Below are 21,632 nucleotides of genomic sequence, written 5' to 3'. Positions count from 1 at the left end.
ATGTGTATTAGTATTAGTATGTGTATGTGTATTAGTATTAGTATTAGTATGTGTACTCAGTGGGTTTTAATCATGTACAGCCTAGTTCCTCATTGCGCGGCTCGCGAGACTAGTTTTTTCCCCACCAGTAATAGAAGATGCCAAATCATTCAAAACAATAAGCATTTTGCTTTTAGGAGTATTGTGCCAGCGTGCAGCGCTGTTCCAAAACGTGTCAACGTGTGTCGTTGCCTAGGAAACGCACATCCCATAATACAACTGTTCGCATCGCATCCCATAATAGTATGATGATACTTGGGATGCCATTGCGAACATAGATGTGAACAGGTTAGCTAAAACTTTAGCGTCGCCAGCGACGGCCCCCACCCTTGCGTTCGGGGTACGTTTCGAAATCCCTCCAGGCCTGAAAGATTTTCTAGGGGAAACGTGTGTGTGTGTGTGTGTGTGTGTGTGCGTGCGTGCGTGCGGAAAACAATAAAACACAAAAAAATGGTAGGCAGATGTGCTTGGTTGGGGTGGCTTTTGGTGTTTTGCGGTAAAAGTGGCTCTCCTATTGACTTTGTCCTGCCAGTGCGGCTCTCATCGAAGAAATAGTGAGGATCACTGAGTACAGTATCTTGGAGGCACAAGAGTCTGAAAAAGTTCACAGCAGCGCATTACACTGATCGACCATGACACAATTAAAGGTGCTACATGTAACATTTACCATAAAAAAATAATTGAAGGCATTAGAATAATTGCCAAAAACAAACACAACCATTTTGGGGCAATGACCGCCTCTAGTACACCAAGTGCCACCAAGTAGCATTTGGCAGAATGTTGCTTGAGGGTTGCTTATGACTGCTTTATGGCACAAAAGGGAGATCGATTCATGGCAACAACATAAAAAAGAAAACTCACTTCCTAAACATGTTAACAACGGGGGGGGAAGGGGATTTTTGTTCTCGCTTAAACCAAATGTTTTATGGTCACTTGCGATTCTCTGGAAGACTTGTTGGCTTGGTTATATATATATTTGGATTTATCGAAATGTCTACAGAGAAAATGGATGCGGAACTTACGTCCGCACCAAATTAAGTCACGAAAAGTCACGTGCCTGTTGAGCTCCATTGGGACAGATACGTATAATAGCATAATTTTCATTTTCCCAGTCATGATGATTCCTCTTCTCCCCCATCTTCTGTCCTCCTGTCTTCTTCTGTCCTCTGTTCCCCAACATCTCTGTCTGTCTCTCTCTCTCTCTCTCTCTCTCTCTCTCAGCCCCCCTTCCGTCAGTCCCGAGTCTCTGGAGGTCCACAGTACATTCACCTGGCTGGGTCAGACTCAGTACAAGCTACAGCTGAAGGCCCAGGAGGTGCTGTGCCTGGCGTTGCGGGCTTGCTTCCTGCAGACGGGTGTCTACAACCTCAACACGCCGCGGGTCTTTGCGAAGCCATCAGCCGCCCAGGGCGCCGTGTGCGAGACCAGCCAGCAGACGGCCAGTCCCGCCCTCATCATCATCAACAACGCCTGAGCCCCCAGCGGGGCGTGGCCGCCCCCCAGCGGGGCGGGGTGTGGCCGCCCCCCCAACGGGTTCTTCATCCAGCAGGTTGTGAGGCCTCGGGCTCTCGGGACGTTGTAGCCGCTACGTAGAGCCCTGGCCTCCAGCTAGTCCTCCACAGACTTGACCAATTTTCTTCTTCTTGACTATGAATACTCGATACTGGACAGCAAGAAAAGCGGTTTGTTTTGTACTCGCTAGTCAAATTGAAGAAGGCTTATTTAAAATGAACTGCTAGACCTTTTTTTTTTTTTTTAGAATGAATCTTGGATCAGTTGAGCTTGTACCCGCAGTGCTCAGGCAGTTTATGGACTAATAGTAACGGTTTTATGTCTCGACAGCCGAGCATCAGAAGAGTTTCAGTCGGACAGCACTTTTTCTGTGCCTGGCTCTGATGCGACAGAAAGGCTCTCCCGCCCTTCCTCCACCCCACCCACACCCCCCCCCCCCCCCACACACACACACACACACACCCCCCGCACCCCCACCACCCACACACCCTGTCCCCTCCGCCTCCCCCTGCCCGTCACATCACCGTCATCACAGCAGCTCGACCTGACATTCCCACAAATGGCAGGTCATGGACATAGACTAGTGTTGCCACAATACCAGAATCTTGATACAGATACTTCATTTCATATCTTAAAAATCAGATCCTGCACTAGGGACGGGGCGATATGCTCACAATGTGTTTCGATATGCGATTCACGATTAAATCTATTATAAGTCAAAGTTCAATGACAACAAAGTGAATGCAGAATCTCACTACTATAACAAGGCGCCTGCTGGTCCCACGGTGCAGGCGAGCACCACACTAGAAATGAGCATGTGAAGCGTGCAATATTTCTAGTTGTGTTTATTTCTGAGCCACAACCCTTTCTAGAAATGGCATTGGCTTAATAGAATGCAAACAACAATTCCAAAATTGTTACTCTTATTGTTAATTGTTAATCGTGATATATTGAAGTTGGATATATCGTCCCGTCTGTAATCATGGCTAATCATGGCTAAGAAAAACAATAAACAATGTCACAGAAAAACCACTGAGGCAACAAAGGAGTGCACATGAAACTGCACGGGAGTTGGGTGTCCATCTTTGTTCATTCTGTACGTTGGGTGAATCAGTTCAGGCGGACCGAAATCCAGTTGAAGACATGGTGATTTCAGCTGTTTGACAGAGTGCAGCAGTCCACTCTGAAGAACGACTCACCCTGTCTATTCAACTCCTCCTCCTTTTAACTCTTCCATTCTGCAAATACATGCACTCCGGAAGCGACGTCGTTGAATTCAAGCTTTTGCAATGGTATTGATGTTTTTTTAAATTTCAGTTATTGTGACGACGCTAATGTTTACTTCCTGGATATCCTGGATGAGAGACAACCCACCTTCCTTTCCACTGGGACTGCACCTTGGCACCTGGCCAGCTAGAGACTCCCACTTCTAAAGTCTTGGGGACAGAGGTTGACCACTAAAGCCCGATTGGCAGACGAGCCTGTATTACTGCCCACTCACCTGCCTGTGTGTTCACCGTCTAGCGCTCTGTCAATTCAATAGATTATGATTCTGTCTTCATGCACGCATTTGATTTTCTACAAATAAACCGAGTGCAACCGATCCAATCAGCATATTACCCCCTCCCTCGAGTCGCCCGGACCCCATCTTTGACCTTGCCATATTGTGATCCAGCTGTTGTATGTATTCTCAACTGCTTTTCTGAAAATGATGTATTATATTTATATAACAAATTGGGTGTAAATAGAAAATAAAAATGTAACCAATGATATGTGATATGAGGTTGTCTGTGACCTGATGTACATCCTGCATGGATCCTGTAGGGAAGGGAAGCTTTGAAAGTTCTGGTAAATTATTTTGAGAATTTCCCGGTAATTTTGAAAAGTATGTGGAAAATATGAAATGCAAAATTAAACTAATTTAAAAGGAACAGTATCCCTCCATAGTATAGGCTATACTGGAGAAAAAGAGAATGGAAGCACATAGGCTACAACATAGGCTAGATAAAATCTTTTCTGAAATAGTAAAACACAGAACACACACACATACAGTAGATATAGACAGTATACAGAGAATGTAGAAGAATGATCTCTTTTCATCATAGTTTTATCTGTTATCTAGAATTATACTCATGGAATTCTGGACAAAAACATCTGATAATAAAATATATTCTTGGTCAGATTTGGGTCAAAGCAGGGCAAAATCTCATCAATTTGGGGTCCGTGCCTTCCAATTTGCAAAATTAGGGATCCATTTTGAAAAAGGTTGAGAACCACAGGGAGCGTAGCCACTAGATGGCAGCACGACACCTGTCCCTGCGGTGCGGTGTGTATCTGACCAAGGAACCTATAAAAGAAGGAAGAGTCAGTAGTTTTGGCTCCACCACTGCACTGCTAGAACCGCTAGAACCCTAGAACCATACACGACCACTAGATTAGAACGTTTTGGCGTGATGGAATGACTCTTCCTTCTTTTATCCAACTATCGGGTTCATTGTATCTGACCCGGAAACAAACAGCGGTTATTCTCCCGGTGTGAAAGATGTCTGCTTCGGGCTGCAGCGGGCTGCCTCAGCTGGTCCAGTATGTGGTGGTCCGGTCGGACCTGGTGCACGCGCTGTCCTGGCCCCTGGGAGCCGTCATCACACAGGCCTGTCACGCCGCTACCGCCGCCATCCACCTCCACTACACAGACCCGGACACACAGCGCTACCTGGCGGAGCTCGACTCCATGCATAAAGTAGTGCTTCAGGTCAGGCCAAACTACATGGAGAAATCAGGGCTGTGTGTGTCATTATAGTTCTGCTCTATCGGCAACTAGTAAAACATACATTATTACACATGAGGCGTTGTCGTGAATAATAGACTGTTCTGGTCACTTCGGCGTGTAGAAAGTCCACTGACCAGCAGTTACCTCATTCATTCATGTTATAATAGGTATCCTACTTGGCAATAAGCGAGGCAGGATTGAACTGAATTTTGAATGGATTTTGGTCAACAAATAGGCAACGATCCTATGACAAAAACACAAGGTAAGAATCAGGTAAGAATATAAGATAAGAAGGTAGGCTATAAAAAAAACAAGGTAAGAAAGCGTTACACTAAAAAGGGAAAAGATAAGGTATTATATTGTGAAAAGTGAATAATAGTAGCTATTCATTTTAGAATCAGTATTATTTAATAATATACTAATTCTAAAATAAAAGTTTTCCCGTTAACCACACACTTTTAACCTAACTAAAAGCTTGCGGAATTCACTGAAAAATTAAAATGATCCCAATTAAAGAATGTGTGTCAGAGTGACTATTGTAAGCTTATGGGGCATTCCTTTTATATTGGGAACTTTGGATATACCATTTGAGTGACGTCACATCCGAGTTCTGTGCAATGCATTTAAACAGTCGGGAAACCAGCCAGGGTTATGGGCCGTTCCTTTAGAACTGGGATTGAAGGATTTCACGTTTGATTGACGTCACACCCGAGTTGTCGACGATCCCAGTACAAAAGGAATGCCCCATCATTATCCTGCATTCCTTTTTAACTGGGAACTGGTAGTCTTACGACTTCAAAGGTCATGAGCTGGGCGGTGACGTCACCAGAGCTGGTATTTCCCATTTCAAACTCATAGGAGCCTCAGCAGCCCCGACCTAAAAAATCCAAGATGGCTGCAACAACAGTAGTTATAATCATAGTAATGTTGTTTAGCACTTCTGTTTTGTTTGTGTCTCATTAAATCAGCTGTACACACAGCACTGCATAACATCTATCTGTGTGGACATGAGGCTGCAGTGTTTGTATGCGCAAAATGCTGCGAAATGCCATGTTATCAACTGTTATTGCTAACAATGGCTAGCCTGGCTAGCGACTGGATCTGACCAATGAACAGTGAACTTCCCAGCTCAAGTTTTCTGCAAATGGAACGCTAACAAAACGGATGTGATGTCATTTAGCCTCAACATCCCAGTTATTTTGCGATAAAGGAATGCGCCATTACACGGCCTTGTCAAATACTCGATTCTGATTGGTCAATCACTGCATTCCTCTAGGTATGTCAGACCGTTGCTATGCATGGAGGCCACGTCCGGTCCGTGGTCCCCTTGCTCGCATCACGCCCATTTTCGAACTCGACCTTCATTTTGAAGTCAACTGCACACCTGTACATTTTCATGACTGCATCTTGCAGTTTTGACGTTTCCGCGTTCGCAAAATCTGTCCACAGACAGACAGACATATACAGTAAACACATGGCAAAGTACTCAAAATGGCTTGTAGTTCCCGCTACAATAGGTGTCTCAGTCCAGCACCATCATTTGCCATGACACACACACAGACTCACAAGGTGAAAACAATACCGCGGCTAGTAATCATCCCATATGGATCGCTGGGACAAAACCTGATCAAATGGTGATGTGGGTCAGTCTGTTTGGACGTCCATTGTGGGTCTATTAGGAGCCTGTAGTCTAATGAGTGATTATGTGAAGTGTGTGTACTGTATTTGCTCCCCAGGCTCCAGACCAAGCGTCGCTCCGCAGCCTGTCGGAGACTCTGACCGAGGGAGGCGTGGCCCACAAGCTTTGGATTGAGCAGCCAGAGAACATCCCCACCTGTCTGGCTCTGAAGCCCTACCCCAAAGACACTGTCCAGCCGCTGCTGCGCAAGTTCAAACTCTTCAAATGACGCTGGACCCACAGCAGAGCGAGTTGCTCTCCTCATCCGGAGAATGTCTGAACTCAGCTCACGCATCTGTGTGACTTCTAAGATTAAACTCTGAAAAGATGTCACAGCTGACGAGTGGACTTTATGACAACATGCCCCATATTATATACAGTGGTGGATGAAGTACCTGAAAGCCACACTTGAGTAAACGTACAGGTACCAGAGAATGACTTTGGTAGAAGTTAAAGCAGTGTTCTATTTGGAGAATTGTCTCAATAAAAATGACGTGTAAGATTCATAGGTTGTTTGTTTTCGCCAGTTTGATCTTAACTTGTTCCTACAGCTCGATACTCAATCTGGGTTTAAAAAATAATTTGTGGGATCGTGGCCATATTGCAGGGTTCCTATATGCAAGTATGGAAAACTGTAATTTGATTTTACATTACATTACGTCATTTGGCAGATGCTTTTATCCAAAGCGACTTACAATAACACAGCAATATTGTCAGCAATAGAGCAATCAACTATGGAGCACAGTCTATGACAGGGGTGGGCAACTATTTTTCATGGGGGTCCACATGAGAAATCCAGATTGTTGCCGGGGGCCGAACAAATATTGTCATGCCGTAATGGATCGGCAACTTTGATGATAGAGAGGGCCACAAAAAAAGTCCTCGCTACCAGATTTTGCTGAGGGCTGAACGGCGCCAGCGCGAAAAGATTGGGGCATTTGAAGCCAGGTTTAGAGGAATAACTAATTTTAAATTAACAGTTGTGATGTCATTATTCAGTCTTAACCACCAATATTTGATCCTTTTCTCACTCACTCCTATGTCACCACACTCTCCCTGCAGGGCTTGAAATTAACTTTTTTCACCACCTGCCAATATGGCTGCTAGATTTTAAAGTTACCAGCCAATTAGAATTTCCACTATCCGAAATGTTTTTCTTGAAATAAACCAGAATATGAGTGGGTTAATTTAAGTATCAGTAAGTGGCCGGGATTCTCAAAGCCTGTGTTGAGGGTCACACGAACATGCACTCTTGAAGCTAAATAAATCCAAAACCAACAAGTTAATTATTTAAATTTCTACCTCAATGTAGAACAGGCATTTCTTACACATGAGATTACTTTTGGCCTTTTAGTCATAAAGATTATTGAAAGATATTCCATATTCCAGACTGAAATGCTATAACAGAAGAATATTGGCCAGAATGACATGAACATTTGGACACTTATTCAGCGGGTATCTTGCATGTTGCGTTCAGGTGCACTGTGAAAAAAAAAAAAACTTTTTTTGCAATTCCATCGCGGGCCACACAGGGGGCCGTATGTTGCCCATGTGTGCTTTATAGTAACGTTCAGTCAGAACTCATTTATAATTAAGCCCATAGTTAATGAACTAATCATGTACAAAACACACACACAGTCACATATTTTATATACTGTATATGTTGTAAGCCTAATTTTTGCCATCACAGCTGCTTTTTACATGTATGGGATAATACAGGCTAATATACAAGGTGTCCCAAGCTCTGAGTCATTATAAACTCAATTAGCTACAGAAGCTAATGTTCACATTCAGTCCTTGTATATTTCTCTCATGTGTTCATCATTCCTTTCCTCCTCTGTGTGTGTGTGATTGAGAAATGAGATGCAGGTGGTGTTCATCCTAATTGGCCTGGTCAGGTGTCAGATTGCTGCTGGCTGATTGGCTGGTGGAGAGCATTTAAGCCAGCTGATGCCATCCTGTCGCCCCTTGCTCTCCTCATTCCCAACGATGATGGCTGCTGTGCTGACTGCTGTGTTCTGTCAGGTAGGAACTGTGTGTAGTCCTACTTTAGTAGTTCTGCAGAACTTTATTAAGATGTGTCTTTATCTTGGTAGACCTGTGCAGTCTAAACTGTAAATAGTTACCTTCCAGATCTACACTTTTGTACACTGTAAATAACACTTACCCAAGGAGCAGAAAGTAGGGGGAGAAGCCCTTTAGTTTTTTGTAACATTTTCTGATGTTTATTTTGTAGGAGCTTATAGTTAAGAGCTGTGTCTCTTGTTTAATCCATCATTTTCTTTTCTTAGGTAAATTTAAGGTTGGGTATTAGTTTGATTGGTTAGTTGTGTTGGGGCCATGCTGTGCTCTGAAACTAAACCTGCTACTTGTGAACTTGTGATGGTGGTTTGGCTGATCATCCTTGGGAGTGGGAAGAGTGGGGGCACTTTTGTGTTGCGGTCCCATTCCCTGAGGCCGGTTCCTAACATAATTGGGTGCTGGTCTGCTTTTCTCATTCGTCAGCACGTCGTCTGTGTGTGTATATATATATTTTATGTTTGTCTGGTGGGCAGTCTTTGTGCAGGTGGTAAATGGTGTTAGTCAAGGTGCCTTTGCATGGAGCTGAGGAAGCTCATGGTGGTAAAGCTGGTGGAGAGGTTTGTTGGAGGAGGAGCCGGTCAGAGGGGACCAGTAAGACTGAGGGGCGTGACAAGGCAGGGCCGTCAGTAGCACCGTTTCTCCTCTTTCTGTGTAGACTGCTACCCTACAAGAGTCTCCGTACATAGACTTGCCTGTCACTCTGACTCCCAAGCCGTCTAAATCAGCGATACAGACGTATTTACAAGTGTCACAGAAACATTTCAAAGCCACATATTGAGAAGAAGAGTTCATAGCTTCTCGACATCGGGGTTAGAAAGCTTGTCGCTGCTCATAAATGCCTCTTCATCTGAAGTCTGTGCTGGTGATATTTTTTACCGAGCTTTCGGCCAGAGTGGCGCTGTTGAGCGCTCTGACGGCTGGGAGCTCTAACTTGGAAAAAAATATCACCAGCACAGACTTAAGATGAAAAGAGGCATTTATGAGCAGCGTCAAGCTTTCTAACCCCGATGTCGAGAAGCGATGAACCCTTCTTCTCAATATGTGGCTTTGAAATGTTTCTGTGACACTTGTAAATAAGTCTGTATCACTGATTTAGATGGCTTGGGAGTCAGAGTCACAGGCAAGTCTATGTACGGAGACGGGACTCTTGTAGGGTAGCATAGTCTACACAGAAAGAGGAGAAACGGTGCTACTGACGGCCCTGCCTTGTCACGCCCCTCCTCAGTCTTACTGGTCCCCTCTGACCGGCTCCACCTCCAACAAACATCTCCACCAGCTTTACCACCATGAGCTTCCTCAACTCCATGCACACCATTTACCACCTGCACAAAGACTGCCCACCAGACAAATATATATATATATATATATATATACACTCAGACGACGTGCTGACGAACGAGAAAAGCGGACGAGCCCCCAATTATGTTAGGAACCGGCCTCGGAACGGGACCACAACACAAAAGTGCCCCCACTCTTCCCACTCCCAAGGATGATCAGCCAAACCACCTTCACAAGTCGCAGGTTTAGTTTCCGAGCACAGCATGGCCCCAACAACAAACTAATCCCCAACCTTAAACTTACCTAAGAAAAGGATGGATTAAATAAAAGACAGCTCTCACCTATAAGCTCCTACAAAATAAACATGAGAAAATGTTACTAAAGGCTTCTCCCTCCTACTTTACTTGGGTAAGATGTTAGTGTACAAAAGTGTAGAGCTGGAAGTAGCTATTTACAGTTTAGACTGCACAGGTCCACCAAGATAACACATCGTAAAGTTCTGAAGAACTAAGTAGGCCTACACAGTTCCTACCTGACAGAACACAGGAAAGAGTCAACAGAGAGCCATCATAGTTTGGCGTACAATGAGTGGACTCAGAGTTCAATTACACACTGAGGAAAGGAATGATGTGAACACATGACACACACTCAAAAGTTTAAATGCTAATAGAGTTTTGAATGATTGCCCAAACTTTTATTTCACCAACTTCCTGTGTCTGCACTGTTAAATGGGTTTGGGGATGCCATCCCTTGCAGTCATTGCCACCGATGATGGCTGCGCTCCTGACTCTTTGTTCTGTCAGGTAGGCACTGTGTGTAGGCCTACTTTCATAGTTCTTTCGACCTTCAAGATCTGTCCTTGTCTAGGTAGACTTGTGCAGTCCAAACTGTAAATAGCTACCTTCCAAATCTATACTTTTTTTACACTAAATAACTCTTACCCAAGTAGTAGGAGGGAGAAGCCGTTTAGTTTTGTAACATTCTCATGTTTATTTTGTAGGAGCATATAGGTGAGAGCTGTGTCTATTTTTTTTTTTAATCCATCCTTTTCTTAGGTAAGTTTAAGGTTGGCGATTAGTTTGATTTGTTGATGTTGGGGCCATGCTGTGCTCTGAAACTAAACCTGCTACTTGTGAAGGTGGTTTGGCTGATCATCTTTGGGAGTGGGAAGAGTGGGGGCACTTTTGTGTTGCCGTCCCCTTCCCCGAGGCCGGTTCCTAACATAATTAGGGGGTCGCCGCTTTTCTCCTTCGTCAGCACGTCGTCTGAGTATATATATATTTTATATGTTTGTCTGGTGGGCAGTCTTTGTGCAGGTGGTAAATGGTGTGCATGGAGCTGAGGAAGCTCATGGTGGTAAAGCTGGTGGAGATGTTTGTTGGAGGAGGAGCCGGTCAGAGGGGACCAGTAAGACTGAGGAGGGGCGTGACAAGGCAGGGCCGTCAGTAGCACCGTTTCTCCTCTTTCTGTGTAGACTATGCTACCCTACAAGAGTCCCGTCTCCGTACATACTTGCCTGTGACTCTGACTCCCAAGCCGTCTAAATCAGTGATACAGACGTATTTACAAGTGTCACAGAAACATTTCAAAGCCACATATTGAGAAGAAGGGTTCATCGCTTCTCGACGTCGGAGTTACAGTAGAAAGCTTGACGCTGCTCATAAATGCCTCTTTTCATCTGAAGTCTGTGCTGGTGATATTTTTTCCAGGTTAGAGCTCTCAGCCGTCACAGCGCCACTCTGGCCAAAAATATCACCAGCACAGACTTCAGATGAAAAGAGGCATTTATGAGCAGCGTCGAGCTTTCTAACCCCGACGTCGAGAAGCTATGAACTCTTCTTCTCAATATGTGGCTTTGAAATGTTTCTGTGACACTTGTAAATATGTCTGTATCGCTGATTTAGACTGCTTGGGAGTCAGAGTGACAGGCAAGTCTATGTACGGAGACTCTTGTAGGGTAGCAGTCTACACAGAAAGAGGAGAAACAGTGCTACTGACGGCCCTGCCTTGTCACGCCCCTCCTCAGTCTTACTGGTCCCCTCTGACCGGCTCCTCCTCCAACAAACATCTCCACCAGCTTTACCACCATGAGCTTCCTCAGCTCCATGCAAAGCCACCTTGACTAACACCATTTACCACCTGCACAAAGACTGCCCACCAGACAAACATATAAAATATATATATACACACACACCCACAGACGACGTGCTGACGAATGAGAAAAGCACCCAATTATGTTAGGAACCGGCCTCAGGGAACGGGACCGCAACACAAAAGTGCCCCCACTCTTCCCACTCCCAAGGATGATCAGCCAAACCACCATCACAAGTTCACAAGTAGCAGGTTTAGTTTCAGAGCACAGCATGGCCCCAACACAACTAACCAATCAAACTAATCCCCAACCTTAAATTTACCTAAGAAAAGAAAATGATGGATTAAATAAGAGACACAGCTCTTAACTATAAGCTCCTACAAAATAAACATCAGAAAATGTTACAAAAAACTAAAGGGCTTCTCCCCCTACTTTCTGCTACTTGGGTAAGTGTTATTTACAGTGTACAAAAGTGTAGATCTGGAAGGTAACTATTTACAGTTTAGACTGCACAGGTCTACCAAGATAAAGACACATCTTAATAAAGTTCTGCAGAACTACTAAAGTAGGTCTACACACAGTTCCTACCTGACAGAACACAGCAGTCAGCACAGCAGCCATCATCGTTGGGAATGAGGAGAGCAAGGGGCAACAGGATGGCATCAGCTGGCTTAAATGCTCTCCACCAGCCAATCAGCCAGCAGCAATCTGACACCTGACCAGGCCAATTAGGATGAACACCACCTGCATCTCATTTCTCAATCACACACACACACACACACAGAGGAGGAAAGGAATGATGAACACATGAGAGAAATATACAAGGACTGAATGTGAACATTAGCTTCTGTAGCTAATTGAGTTTATAATGACTCAGAGCTTGGGGCACCTTGTATATTAGCCTGTATTATCCCATACATGTAAAAAGCAGCTGTGATGGCAAAAATTAGGCTTACAACATATACAGTATATAAAATATGTGACTGTGTGTGTGTTTTGTACATGATTAGTTCATTAACTATGGGCTTAATTATAAATGAGTTCTGACTGAACGTTACTATAAAGCACACATGGGCAACATACGGCCCCCCTGTGTGGCGGGTATGTGTTAGAGCAGGGGTGGGCAACTATTTTTCATGGGGGGCCACATGAGAAACCCAGATTGTTGCCGGGGGCCGAACAAATTGTCATGCTGTAACCCATGGATGGGCAACTTTGATGATAGAGAGGGCCACAAAAAAAATTCCTCACTACCAGATTTTGGTGAGGGCTGAACGGCGCCAGCACGAAAAATTTGGGGCATTTGAAGCCAGGTTTAGAGGAATAACTCATTTTAAATTAACAATTGTGATGTCATTATTCAGTCTTAACCACCAATTTTTGATCCTTTTCCTCACTCACTCCTATGTCACCACCATGCTCTCCCTGCAGGGCTTGAAATTAACTTTTTTCACCACCTGCCAATATGGCTGCTACATTTTAAAGTTACCAGCCAATTAGAATTTCCACTAGCCGAAATGTTTTTCTTGAAATAAACCAGAATATGAGTGTGTTAATTTAAGCATAAGTATCAGTGAGTGGCCCGGGATTCTCAAAGCCTGTGTTGAGGGTCACACAAGAACAAAAATGCACTCTTGAAGCTAAATAAATCCAAAACCAACAAGTTAATTATTTAAATTTCTACTTCAATGTAGAACAGTCATTTCTTACACATGAGATTACTTTTAGCCTTTTAGTCATAAATATTATTGAAAGATATTCCATATTTCAGACTGAAATGCTATAACAGAAGAGTACTGCCCAGAATGACATGAACATTTGGACACTTATTCAGCGGGTATATTGCATGTTGCGTTCAAGTGCACTGTTTTTTTTTTTTTTTTTTTTTGCAATTCCATCGCGGGCCACACAGGGGGCGCCCGCGGGCCGCATTCGGCCCGCGGGCCGTATGTTGCCCATGTATGTGTTAGAGGGTACACACAGGAAAATACTGTCACAGAGGACTAAGAGATGATTTACCATCTATGACAACTACAAATTCTGAAGGAATAGTGGTACGAGTTTAGGTTATTTTTTTATTTTTTTTAGAAAGAGAGAGATTTTAGTATTTTCTAGGTCTGGAAAAGGAAAAGAGAATGGACAAATATTTGTGTTTCCAGACTATTGTCTATTGTGACTATCTGACTATTGGTTTTTCTAAATAATAAAATTCAGAATTTAGAAAAAATTAATTTATAATACAAGTGAGTGTTTATCATGGCATCAGAATGAAACATACATGTTAATGATGTTAATGATGAAGCAACATTATGGCAGATCATATGAAAGCATATTTTTCACTATGAATTGGCAACTGTAATTTCCCACTTAAAATGTCCAATTTCCACCACAGAATTCGATTAGCTTTTTTTGCCCAGCCTTAGAGAGTCTGTGCATGCCACTGTACTAACCCCCAGCCTTAGAGAGTCTGTGCATGCCACTGTACTAACCCCCAGCCTTAGAGAGAATGTGCACGAGACTGTACTAAAGGTTGAGTCCATCTTACCAAAGGAAAAATATCAACCAAAATAATGTGATAATGTTATGTTTCAATTTTGAATTGGTGCCATGCTTGGTGCAAGTCTCATTCAACACCCTCAATAGGTTTTCTTTGTTTCCGCCTGACCAATATGAGAAATATACTCAGCAAATACAAATACTCCTCTTCTATATCATGGAATGGTTTTCTGCTCTCTGATTCAACAAAGGCAACAAATGAGCCAAACACAGGCCATCAAAGTAACTTAGCCTTTTAAATAGGGACAAATATGTGCGGGCAACGAAGTTTGCAGAATGTACAGGGCTGAAAAAAGCTAAGCAGCTCAGTGTCGGAAACTGATCCATCCATTGTGTTTGAATCTGAGGTAGGCCTACCGACTGCCAGATTATCTCCTTACTGTTGCCAACATTTTCTAATTCCTCTGATATTGGTTTTCTACTAAGCTGGATTTGTCTGAGTTATTCATTGTCCAGGTATTGACTTGGTCAACAGAACTGGCAGCAGAGTGGGTGTAGGAGGAGGACGCAGCTTATATAAGACAGCTGAGGGCCTCGCTAATTCTGTCTGTTAATTTGTCTCCAGCAGCAGCATGCTCAAATCACTGCTCAGTCTGCTTCTGACCTCTGCTGTCCTGCTCTGCAATGCTGCCCCCACGGTGAGTGCAATCCATAGACTGTAAACTATTAATATATCATAATGGTGCAAAATCCAATCGGCACAATCAAATGTCAGAATTGTAAATTTCTGCAATGCGTGTATTATGTACAATCTCAACATGATGTTAAATTTGAAACAAATGTAACATCATTTCTAAAACATGGCATTTTTCCTTTCTGCAAACCTATCTCAACATACATTTTGAAACAAAACGGTGGTTAATTTGAAAACCTTGTTGCATTTCCAAAGTTAAATGCAAATAAAACAGCTTTAACAATTTTGGTTATGTTTAGGCAAGTAAAACAACTTGGTTAAGGTTAGGATTATGGTTTGGTTTAAATAATAAAAATGTTAAATATGATTTATTGACATTTTTGGAAACCCTTGAACACCGCCGCCCTCGTGTTCACGCCCTCCATCCACCCGGGCCTCAACGCCCTTACTGGCCACTGCGCTATTTCAATAGCAGACATGTTTATACAGTACATGTATAACATTGATATACATCATATATAGAGGGAATTTAATAGGTAGCGGATGAATCGGTAAAAGCACAATATCGGAATTCACTCACAATAATGCATAATCTAAGATATAATTATGCTGCATATGATTTTGCTCACTAAGTGAAAACATATGTTCATAATTTTGCACTGTGACCTTTGTACCTTGTCACACTATGCTGTTTTCTTTGTATCCATTTTATGTAAAGCACTTTGAATTGCCCCTGTGTATGAAATATGCTCTACAAATCAACTTGCCTTACATGTATTTATAAAGGTGATATGCAACGTATTTTGGTTCAGAAACATGATATTCTACATATCCGTGGATTGCAGGTCTGGATTGAGACCAGGCTGGTGTGTGTGCATGTGTGTGTGCATGTGTGTGTGTGTGTGTGTGTGTGTGTGTGTGTGTGTGTGTGTGTGTGTGTGTGTGTGTGTGTGTGTGCGTGTAGACAACATCATCACCTCAGTGAATTGATTTTGTATTGCTATGGTTGCCCATGTAACCGGTATTGATATATAACTGTAAAAAAAAAAAAAAATGTAAAAAAAAAAAAAAGAAAGAAAAAAAGCGAGCCTCCGAGGAAAAGGCATTGTCACAGTTCATAGCACCACAGGCAGTCAAACAGCAACTTTCTTGACTTGCAAAATTATCTTTTTTTTTTCAATATTATATTTTTCAATGGCAAAGTTGTCTTTTAAATTGACAAACAACATGTTATGGCTCTCAGCTGTCTTTCTAAACTGGACATTTGGACAGCAGACTGTTTCTGATAGTCACCTTTTCTAACACAGTGTGGTGCCCTAGGGTGACCACAGTTGAAGTTACCCCTCCTTCCACGTGAAATTTAATAAGGCGATAAAGACCATAGATTTATATTAGCTTATTGCTAAACTACAGGCTCAACACACACAGTACATACTACAGACAAATGTAAAGGTTGGGAACCCCTGATCTACGCACACAACAGGGAAAAAACATGTGGTGGTCAGTGCTTATTGTGGTGGGCCGCCACAAATGTGTCTAGTTGCAGGCTAGTTTCCTGATTGAACAGTATTGAGGAAAGTAACATGGAAGGCAGGACTGGACCTGTTGGACTCTCTGCAACAAAATGACAAAAGAACAGAAGAGGCTAAAAGCTAAGAAGGAACGGGATAAAGGCCAACTTGATTTTTTTTTTTGTGCCCTTGGTCTTTGCTGCATGTCAGCCTCTCTCTCTCTCTCTCTCTCTCTCTCTCTCTCTCTCTCTCTCTCTCTCTCTCTCTCTCTCTCTCTCTCTCTCTCTCTCTCTCTCTCTCTCTCTCTCTCTCTCTCTCTCTCCTCAGTTTCCTGTCAATACTACTACCCATCTAATAAAGGCAACAAGGCCACACACACAAAAGTCAGTAATAATAGCAAAGATGGTATTAAATGTTGGTCGAGTCCTGACTCATCACCCCATCCTCAATAGCCAATCAGCCCCTGTCAATATGTCAATATGAGGCTATGACGTGGCAGTACATATATCAGCGTGTCAGCATCCTCGTTCCCTGATCCTTCACCTCAATGGTCGCTGTACCTGGGCTGATCGTATCCCATCCTCTGAAGCTGTGTTTCGCCCCACCCACCTCCCCAGTCCACCACCAACGTCTTGACTCCTGAAGAATTCCCTACGGGGGGATTCTCTATCCTAGTCTGAGCAGATGCCCTCCTCTCTCACCACAAGAAGAGAGGGATCTTACCACGGAGTCATTACGCCAAAGAAACAGTTGCCATGCTGCCATGCCATATAATTAGTTGCCATGCCATTTGTGAATAAAGCTTGCTCGTTAAATTTTACCCACTGGTCTCTCATGATTGAAATGGCATTGTGTTTGTGCTGCAGGAGAAGCATGGCGAGTCAGACACCAAATGTCCTCTGATGGTGAAGATCCTGGATGCGGTGAAGGGTTCACCGGCCGGATCCATCACACTCAAGGTGTCCCGTCAGGGCACCAATGGAGAATGGACAGAGATTGCTAATGGGTATGTATGAAACAAGGTTATTATAGTTCTGCATTTTTTATGTTTTTATTTCTATTTTGTTTTGACATTTTGCTTTCAATTTCAGTTGAGGTTAGTTTAGTTTTTAAAGCAGCTTTGCTAGTTTTAGTCGTGTTTTTTTTACAATGCTTAGTTGTAGTCTATTTTTGTCATGGGCGAGATTTAAAAAGGTCCGAAAAAGTATTGTCCAATAAAAACTCAAAGAAAACAAAGTTTTTTTGGTAAGGCCGACAGTCGTTTTTATTTTTTGTGGAAAAGATCTAAACGACCTCAGTGACCTTTGACCTCTTCTTGTTGTAGAGTGACAGATGCGACCGGGGAGGTCCACAATCTGATCACAGAGCAGACCTTCCCGGCAGGAGTGTATCGCGTCGAGTTTGATACCAAGGCTTACTGGAAGGCTGAGGGGAGCGTGCCGTTCCATGAAGTGGCTGATGTGAGTATAAACCCATCATCACAACTCCCATTCACCAGAAGACTCACTATATAGAGAGGCAAAGTGACCGCCTACTTCCTGCTTCAGCACTGTACCAGAGATTTTCATCCGCCATTTACTTTCCCATAGACATTTCTTAAAATGCTTATAAAAAAACATTTTACTTGTTCAAATCAAACGGTTCATTTAGAAACAGGAGAGACCACATAACATTTCACTCAGACCAAAACGTTAAAAAGAAATCTGATTTAAAGAGAATATTTTTTCAATGTATTTTTTTTTTTTTTGTCTGAGTGAAATGTTCTATGGTCTCTCCCGATTCTAAATATAGCTGAACCGTTTGGTTTGACGAAGTGAAACTCTTTATAAGCATTTTACAAAATGTCTATAGGAAAATAAATGGCGGATAAAAATCTCTGGTACAGTGCTAAAGCAGGAAGTAGGCGGTCACTTTGCCGCAGGAATGAGTCCTAAAACCTGCAGGTTAACATCGCCTGGTTCCCTTGTCTGGAAGTCAATGGGTTTTTTGAATGGCATTTTGGTTAGCTGCCTGAAATAGAGATTCAAAGTCGACATCACTTCCTGCTTCACCATGCACACCAGAGACCTTTCATCTGCCATTTATTTTCCTATAGACATTCAGTAAAATGCTTATAAAAATAGTTTTACTTAAGCCTGAAATGCAGTAGGCAAATGAATCTCGGGACAATGTATTCAGGATGGTAAGGGAAGCTATCAACTCGCACTACTAGGAAACCGGCAGCAGACTGTCACCAGTATTGGGCGATGTCCAAGCAGTGTTTGCTTGCTATACTACTGACCCTGTTTGTTGCCAATATGTGGAAACATTTCTCAGAACTCGGCCAAAAGTCATCTGTCATCAACAACTAATATAGCCTCTTTTTGTTCTGTCTCACATGCATCTTTTTGCACTTTGTCTAATACTCATAATCAGGGTGGCAAGGAGTACCAAAATGTCCAAATCAGGATTTTCAGACTAAAGGCCCATTCACACTTAGAGCTAAATTGACCAGACTTCTTTCTCCAGATTGATATTGGACGTGGTCCTCCAGAGTCTATCAGAACGGCGTGAATAGCAGCAGTCTGCTATTCATCAATCTGGGCACCCAGAGTCGATCTGACTAATAAGACGCTGGGAGAGACGGGGATTCCGGTGTAGAGCGGATGTCGCCGCCAAAACTTCCATCATTGTTTAAAGTCCGATGACGTCTCGTATATGTTTATAGAGATTAGTCGAAATTTAAAACACCTATAAAACATACCGATCGATCAACTCCAACTCTATTCTGACAGCGGCGCACGGAAGCGCAAGTCTTGGCGTGGACATCGCCTCTAAACCGGAAGCGTTAACCCATTGATACCTGATGCAGCATTTGCGTGTATATCCCTCATTTGTGTGTGTATCCCTTTAAGACCGCAACCCGCGTAACGCGGTTCACGGTCTTAAAGGGATACACACACAAATGCTGCATCAGGTATCAATGGGTTAAATATTAGCCATCTGTCCCACAGTGTTATTAGTCAGCAGACTGACAGACTCTGGGTTCACAGATTGGCTCTTCATAGCAGCAGTCTGCTATACGAAAATAACAAGATGTACAATGTTGTGATTGACCACCAATCAGAATTGAGTAATAAAACAAAGCTGAGTAATAAAGGGGTTATGATTAGCCTGACCCAGAGCCCAGGGGCGGACTGGGACCATAATTCAGGCCAGGCATTAGATACCATGCAGGCCAGGCCAACACATGTAGACACACATGCCGGTGACTTTAGGTCGCCGTCGAAAAATTTTGGCTGTTTGAAGCGAGATTTGGTGAATATAATGCTAACATGTTACCTGTTACATGTATAATATTAAGACGTAAAAACAAAAACATGCCTCTGTACAAAAGCTTCACAGCAAACTTCATTTAAGGAAGAGTGCAGTGTCCTGTCATGGCTTGTCTGAGGTTAAATGCTAATTCAAAAAAATCAAACTGCTTAATCTCCACTTTAAACTGTATTGTGCAGTCCTACTGATAATCCCATGAAGCACATTAATGTGGAAGCAATAAGCATATAGCCTACATGTTTCACTTTATGCTCTGAAATTGTAGCCTACCTGAAGGTTCCTGATTCTGATAAGTTCAACACCACCTCCAGCTCTGCAGGAGCACCTGCTGCAGTGCTAGTGCTGCTTCTGCCTCCTTCTCCACCTTTGTGAAGAAAACCCCAAAAGCAATCCAACCCATAGTCTCAGTTTAGCCACTACTGTTTACATTTGACCAATGGGATTTTTTATATAGCCTAATATAAATAAATAAATAAATACAAATTAGTGTTAATTTAATTTCTCTCGAATATTCTAGAGGCAATAGACAATTGTCTATGACTGATATTGTAGTTTAGGCCAAGACACAACATAGGGGTCTCAGCAGCTTCTGAATGAAAAGTTAACTCATTCCTCCATGCCTGGCTGCAACTAGGAACACTTCTACATACTGACCTGCTGTTCAGTGAGTGGCCTGAAAAAAAAAAATGTTTTTTTTTTGCAGGCCATGCCAGGCCAGGCCACCGGGCATCTGCCCGAAGCGCCCGATTAGCCAGTCCGCGCCTGCCAGAGCCGTATATATAGAAGAGTTGCGACATCTCCATTCACTCCAATGGACCAGTTTTTTACTCTCAAGAGTTCCAGGAAGTAAGGTCCTGGATTAAGCAGCACTGTCAAGTTGCAGCAAAATGGACAGTTTGTGATGTACTTTGAATTATTATTTATTTTTTTAGAATCAAATTGTACATTATCAGCTTTATTTTAGCATTCAAAAGTAGCGCGAGAACCCTTCCTGGCTGTTCATTGGCTGTTCATGAGTCACACATTTTGGACCTCCGCTGACGCCATTCTCTTACTAGATTGCTCTGACCTGACCATCTTCAGGTCGGGTGGAAATCTGTCTGAACTCTGAACGGGAGGGTGGCCACACACATCTGCCAGAGCAAATAGAAGATGAGCTGGCAGAATGGTCAGGTTTCCCTCACTAGGTTTAAATTATACTATAGGTATTGATTTTGTCTAAATATGTATTATGGAGGTTTTGATCTGTGCTCTTCCTGTGTGCAGGTGGTGTTTTGATCTGTGCTCTTCCTGTGTGCAGGTGGTGTTTTGATCTGTGCTCTTCCTGTGTGCAGGTGGTGTTTTGATCTGTGCTCTTCCTGTGTGCTGTGCTCTTCCTGTGTGCAGGTGGTGTTTAATCTGTGCTCTTCCTGTGTACAGGTGGTGTTTTGATCTGTGCTCTTCTTGTGTGCAGGTGGAGTTTGATCTGTGCTCTTCTTGTGTGCAGGTGGTGTTTTGATCTGTGCTCTTCTTGTGTGCAGGTGGAGTTTTGATCTGTGCTCTTCCTGTGTGCAGGTGGAGTTTTGATCTGTGCTCTTCCTGTGTGCAGGTGGTGTTTTGATCTGTGCTCTTCCTGTGTGCAGGTGGTGTTTGAGGCCCATGCTGAAGGTCACCGTCACTACACCTTAGCCCTGCTGCTCAGCCCCTACTCCTACACCACCACCGCCGTCGTCACCAACACACACCAGTGACCCACAACACACAACACATATTGACACAGCATGCTGGAAGTATTGGGACAGTGAGCTAAAGCTGACACACATGTACAGTACAGTGTAATATGGACTTTATAACAAAAGGGGGAGGCTTTATGTTACAGTAACTGGAGATTGAAATAAATGTTCATGTCTAAAGTGTTATTTTGTATGTAACTTTGCACTGCTGTATTACTGTTACAGGGGAAAAGTGAAAGGGGTTTTAGAATGGGGATTTCACTTAAATGCATAAAATAAGGTCTGTGGTTAACAAAAGTGTATGGGAGCGTGAATTTGGGTGGTATATTCCACCCAAATACTACTTTCTGTCCAAGTACTTATAGTTTTGAAGGTATATTCTGTGCTTTAAAACACAAGTACTTAGACAGAATTAGTATTTGGCTGAAACATACCTAAGTACTTGGACATTAA

At 43.1% G+C, this 21,632-nt stretch overlaps 3 protein-coding genes across 3 annotated transcripts in view; all 3 read left to right on the top strand.

Moving 5' to 3' along the window:
- trappc8 (trafficking protein particle complex subunit 8) overlaps positions 1-3,304 on the top strand; it is a gene marked incomplete at its 5' end in the record, with an annotated part of 54,130 nt that extends 50,826 nt beyond the window's left edge. Inside the window, one exon of the mRNA XM_083647952.1 lies at positions 1,261-3,304. Within this exon, the coding sequence (XP_083504078.1) occupies positions 1,261-1,513 (253 nt within the window). The 3' untranslated portion in view covers positions 1,514-3,304. The remainder of the gene's footprint in view (positions 1-1,260) is intronic.
- Positions 3,305-3,979: 675 nt separating this feature from the next.
- Positions 3,980-6,490, top strand: ptrhd1 (peptidyl-tRNA hydrolase domain containing 1). The gene is made up of 2 exons (XM_083648221.1): positions 3,980-4,303; positions 6,058-6,490. The coding sequence occupies exons 1-2, from the start codon at positions 4,094-4,096 to the stop codon at positions 6,226-6,228; spliced, it is 381 nt and encodes a 126-aa protein (XP_083504347.1). The 5' UTR covers positions 3,980-4,093; the 3' UTR covers positions 6,229-6,490.
- An 8,089-nt stretch (positions 6,491-14,579) lies between these two features.
- Positions 14,580-21,197, top strand: ttr (transthyretin (prealbumin, amyloidosis type I); the record flags this gene model as incomplete). The annotated part of the gene is made up of 4 exons (XM_083647353.1): positions 14,580-14,645; positions 17,019-17,158; positions 17,477-17,612; positions 21,090-21,197. 4 exons carry the CDS (start codon positions 14,580-14,582, stop codon positions 21,195-21,197), a joined length of 450 nt encoding a protein of 149 aa, XP_083503479.1.
- Between the last annotated feature and the right edge of the window lie 435 nt (positions 21,198-21,632).

This window comes from Poromitra crassiceps (assembly GCF_964638095.1).
Source record: "Poromitra crassiceps genome assembly, chromosome: 12".
Classification (NCBI taxonomy): Eukaryota; Metazoa; Chordata; class Actinopteri; order Beryciformes; family Melamphaidae; genus Poromitra; species Poromitra crassiceps.
The sequence above is the reverse complement of the archived record's forward strand: the minus strand, read 5'-3'. Positions and strand labels throughout refer to the sequence as shown.

What these genes read in the sequence shown, in the direction of transcription:
- ptrhd1 (XM_083648221.1), top strand. Translation starts at nt 4,094, where the DNA reads ATGTCTGCTTCGGGCTGCAGCGGGCTGCCTCAGCTGGTCCAGTATGTG. An exon ending in TGCATAAAGTAGTGCTTCAG is followed by an intron (nt 4,304 to 6,057) that starts GTCAGGCCAAAC and finishes TTTGCTCCCCAG; the next exon opens with GCTCCAGACCAAGCGTCGCT.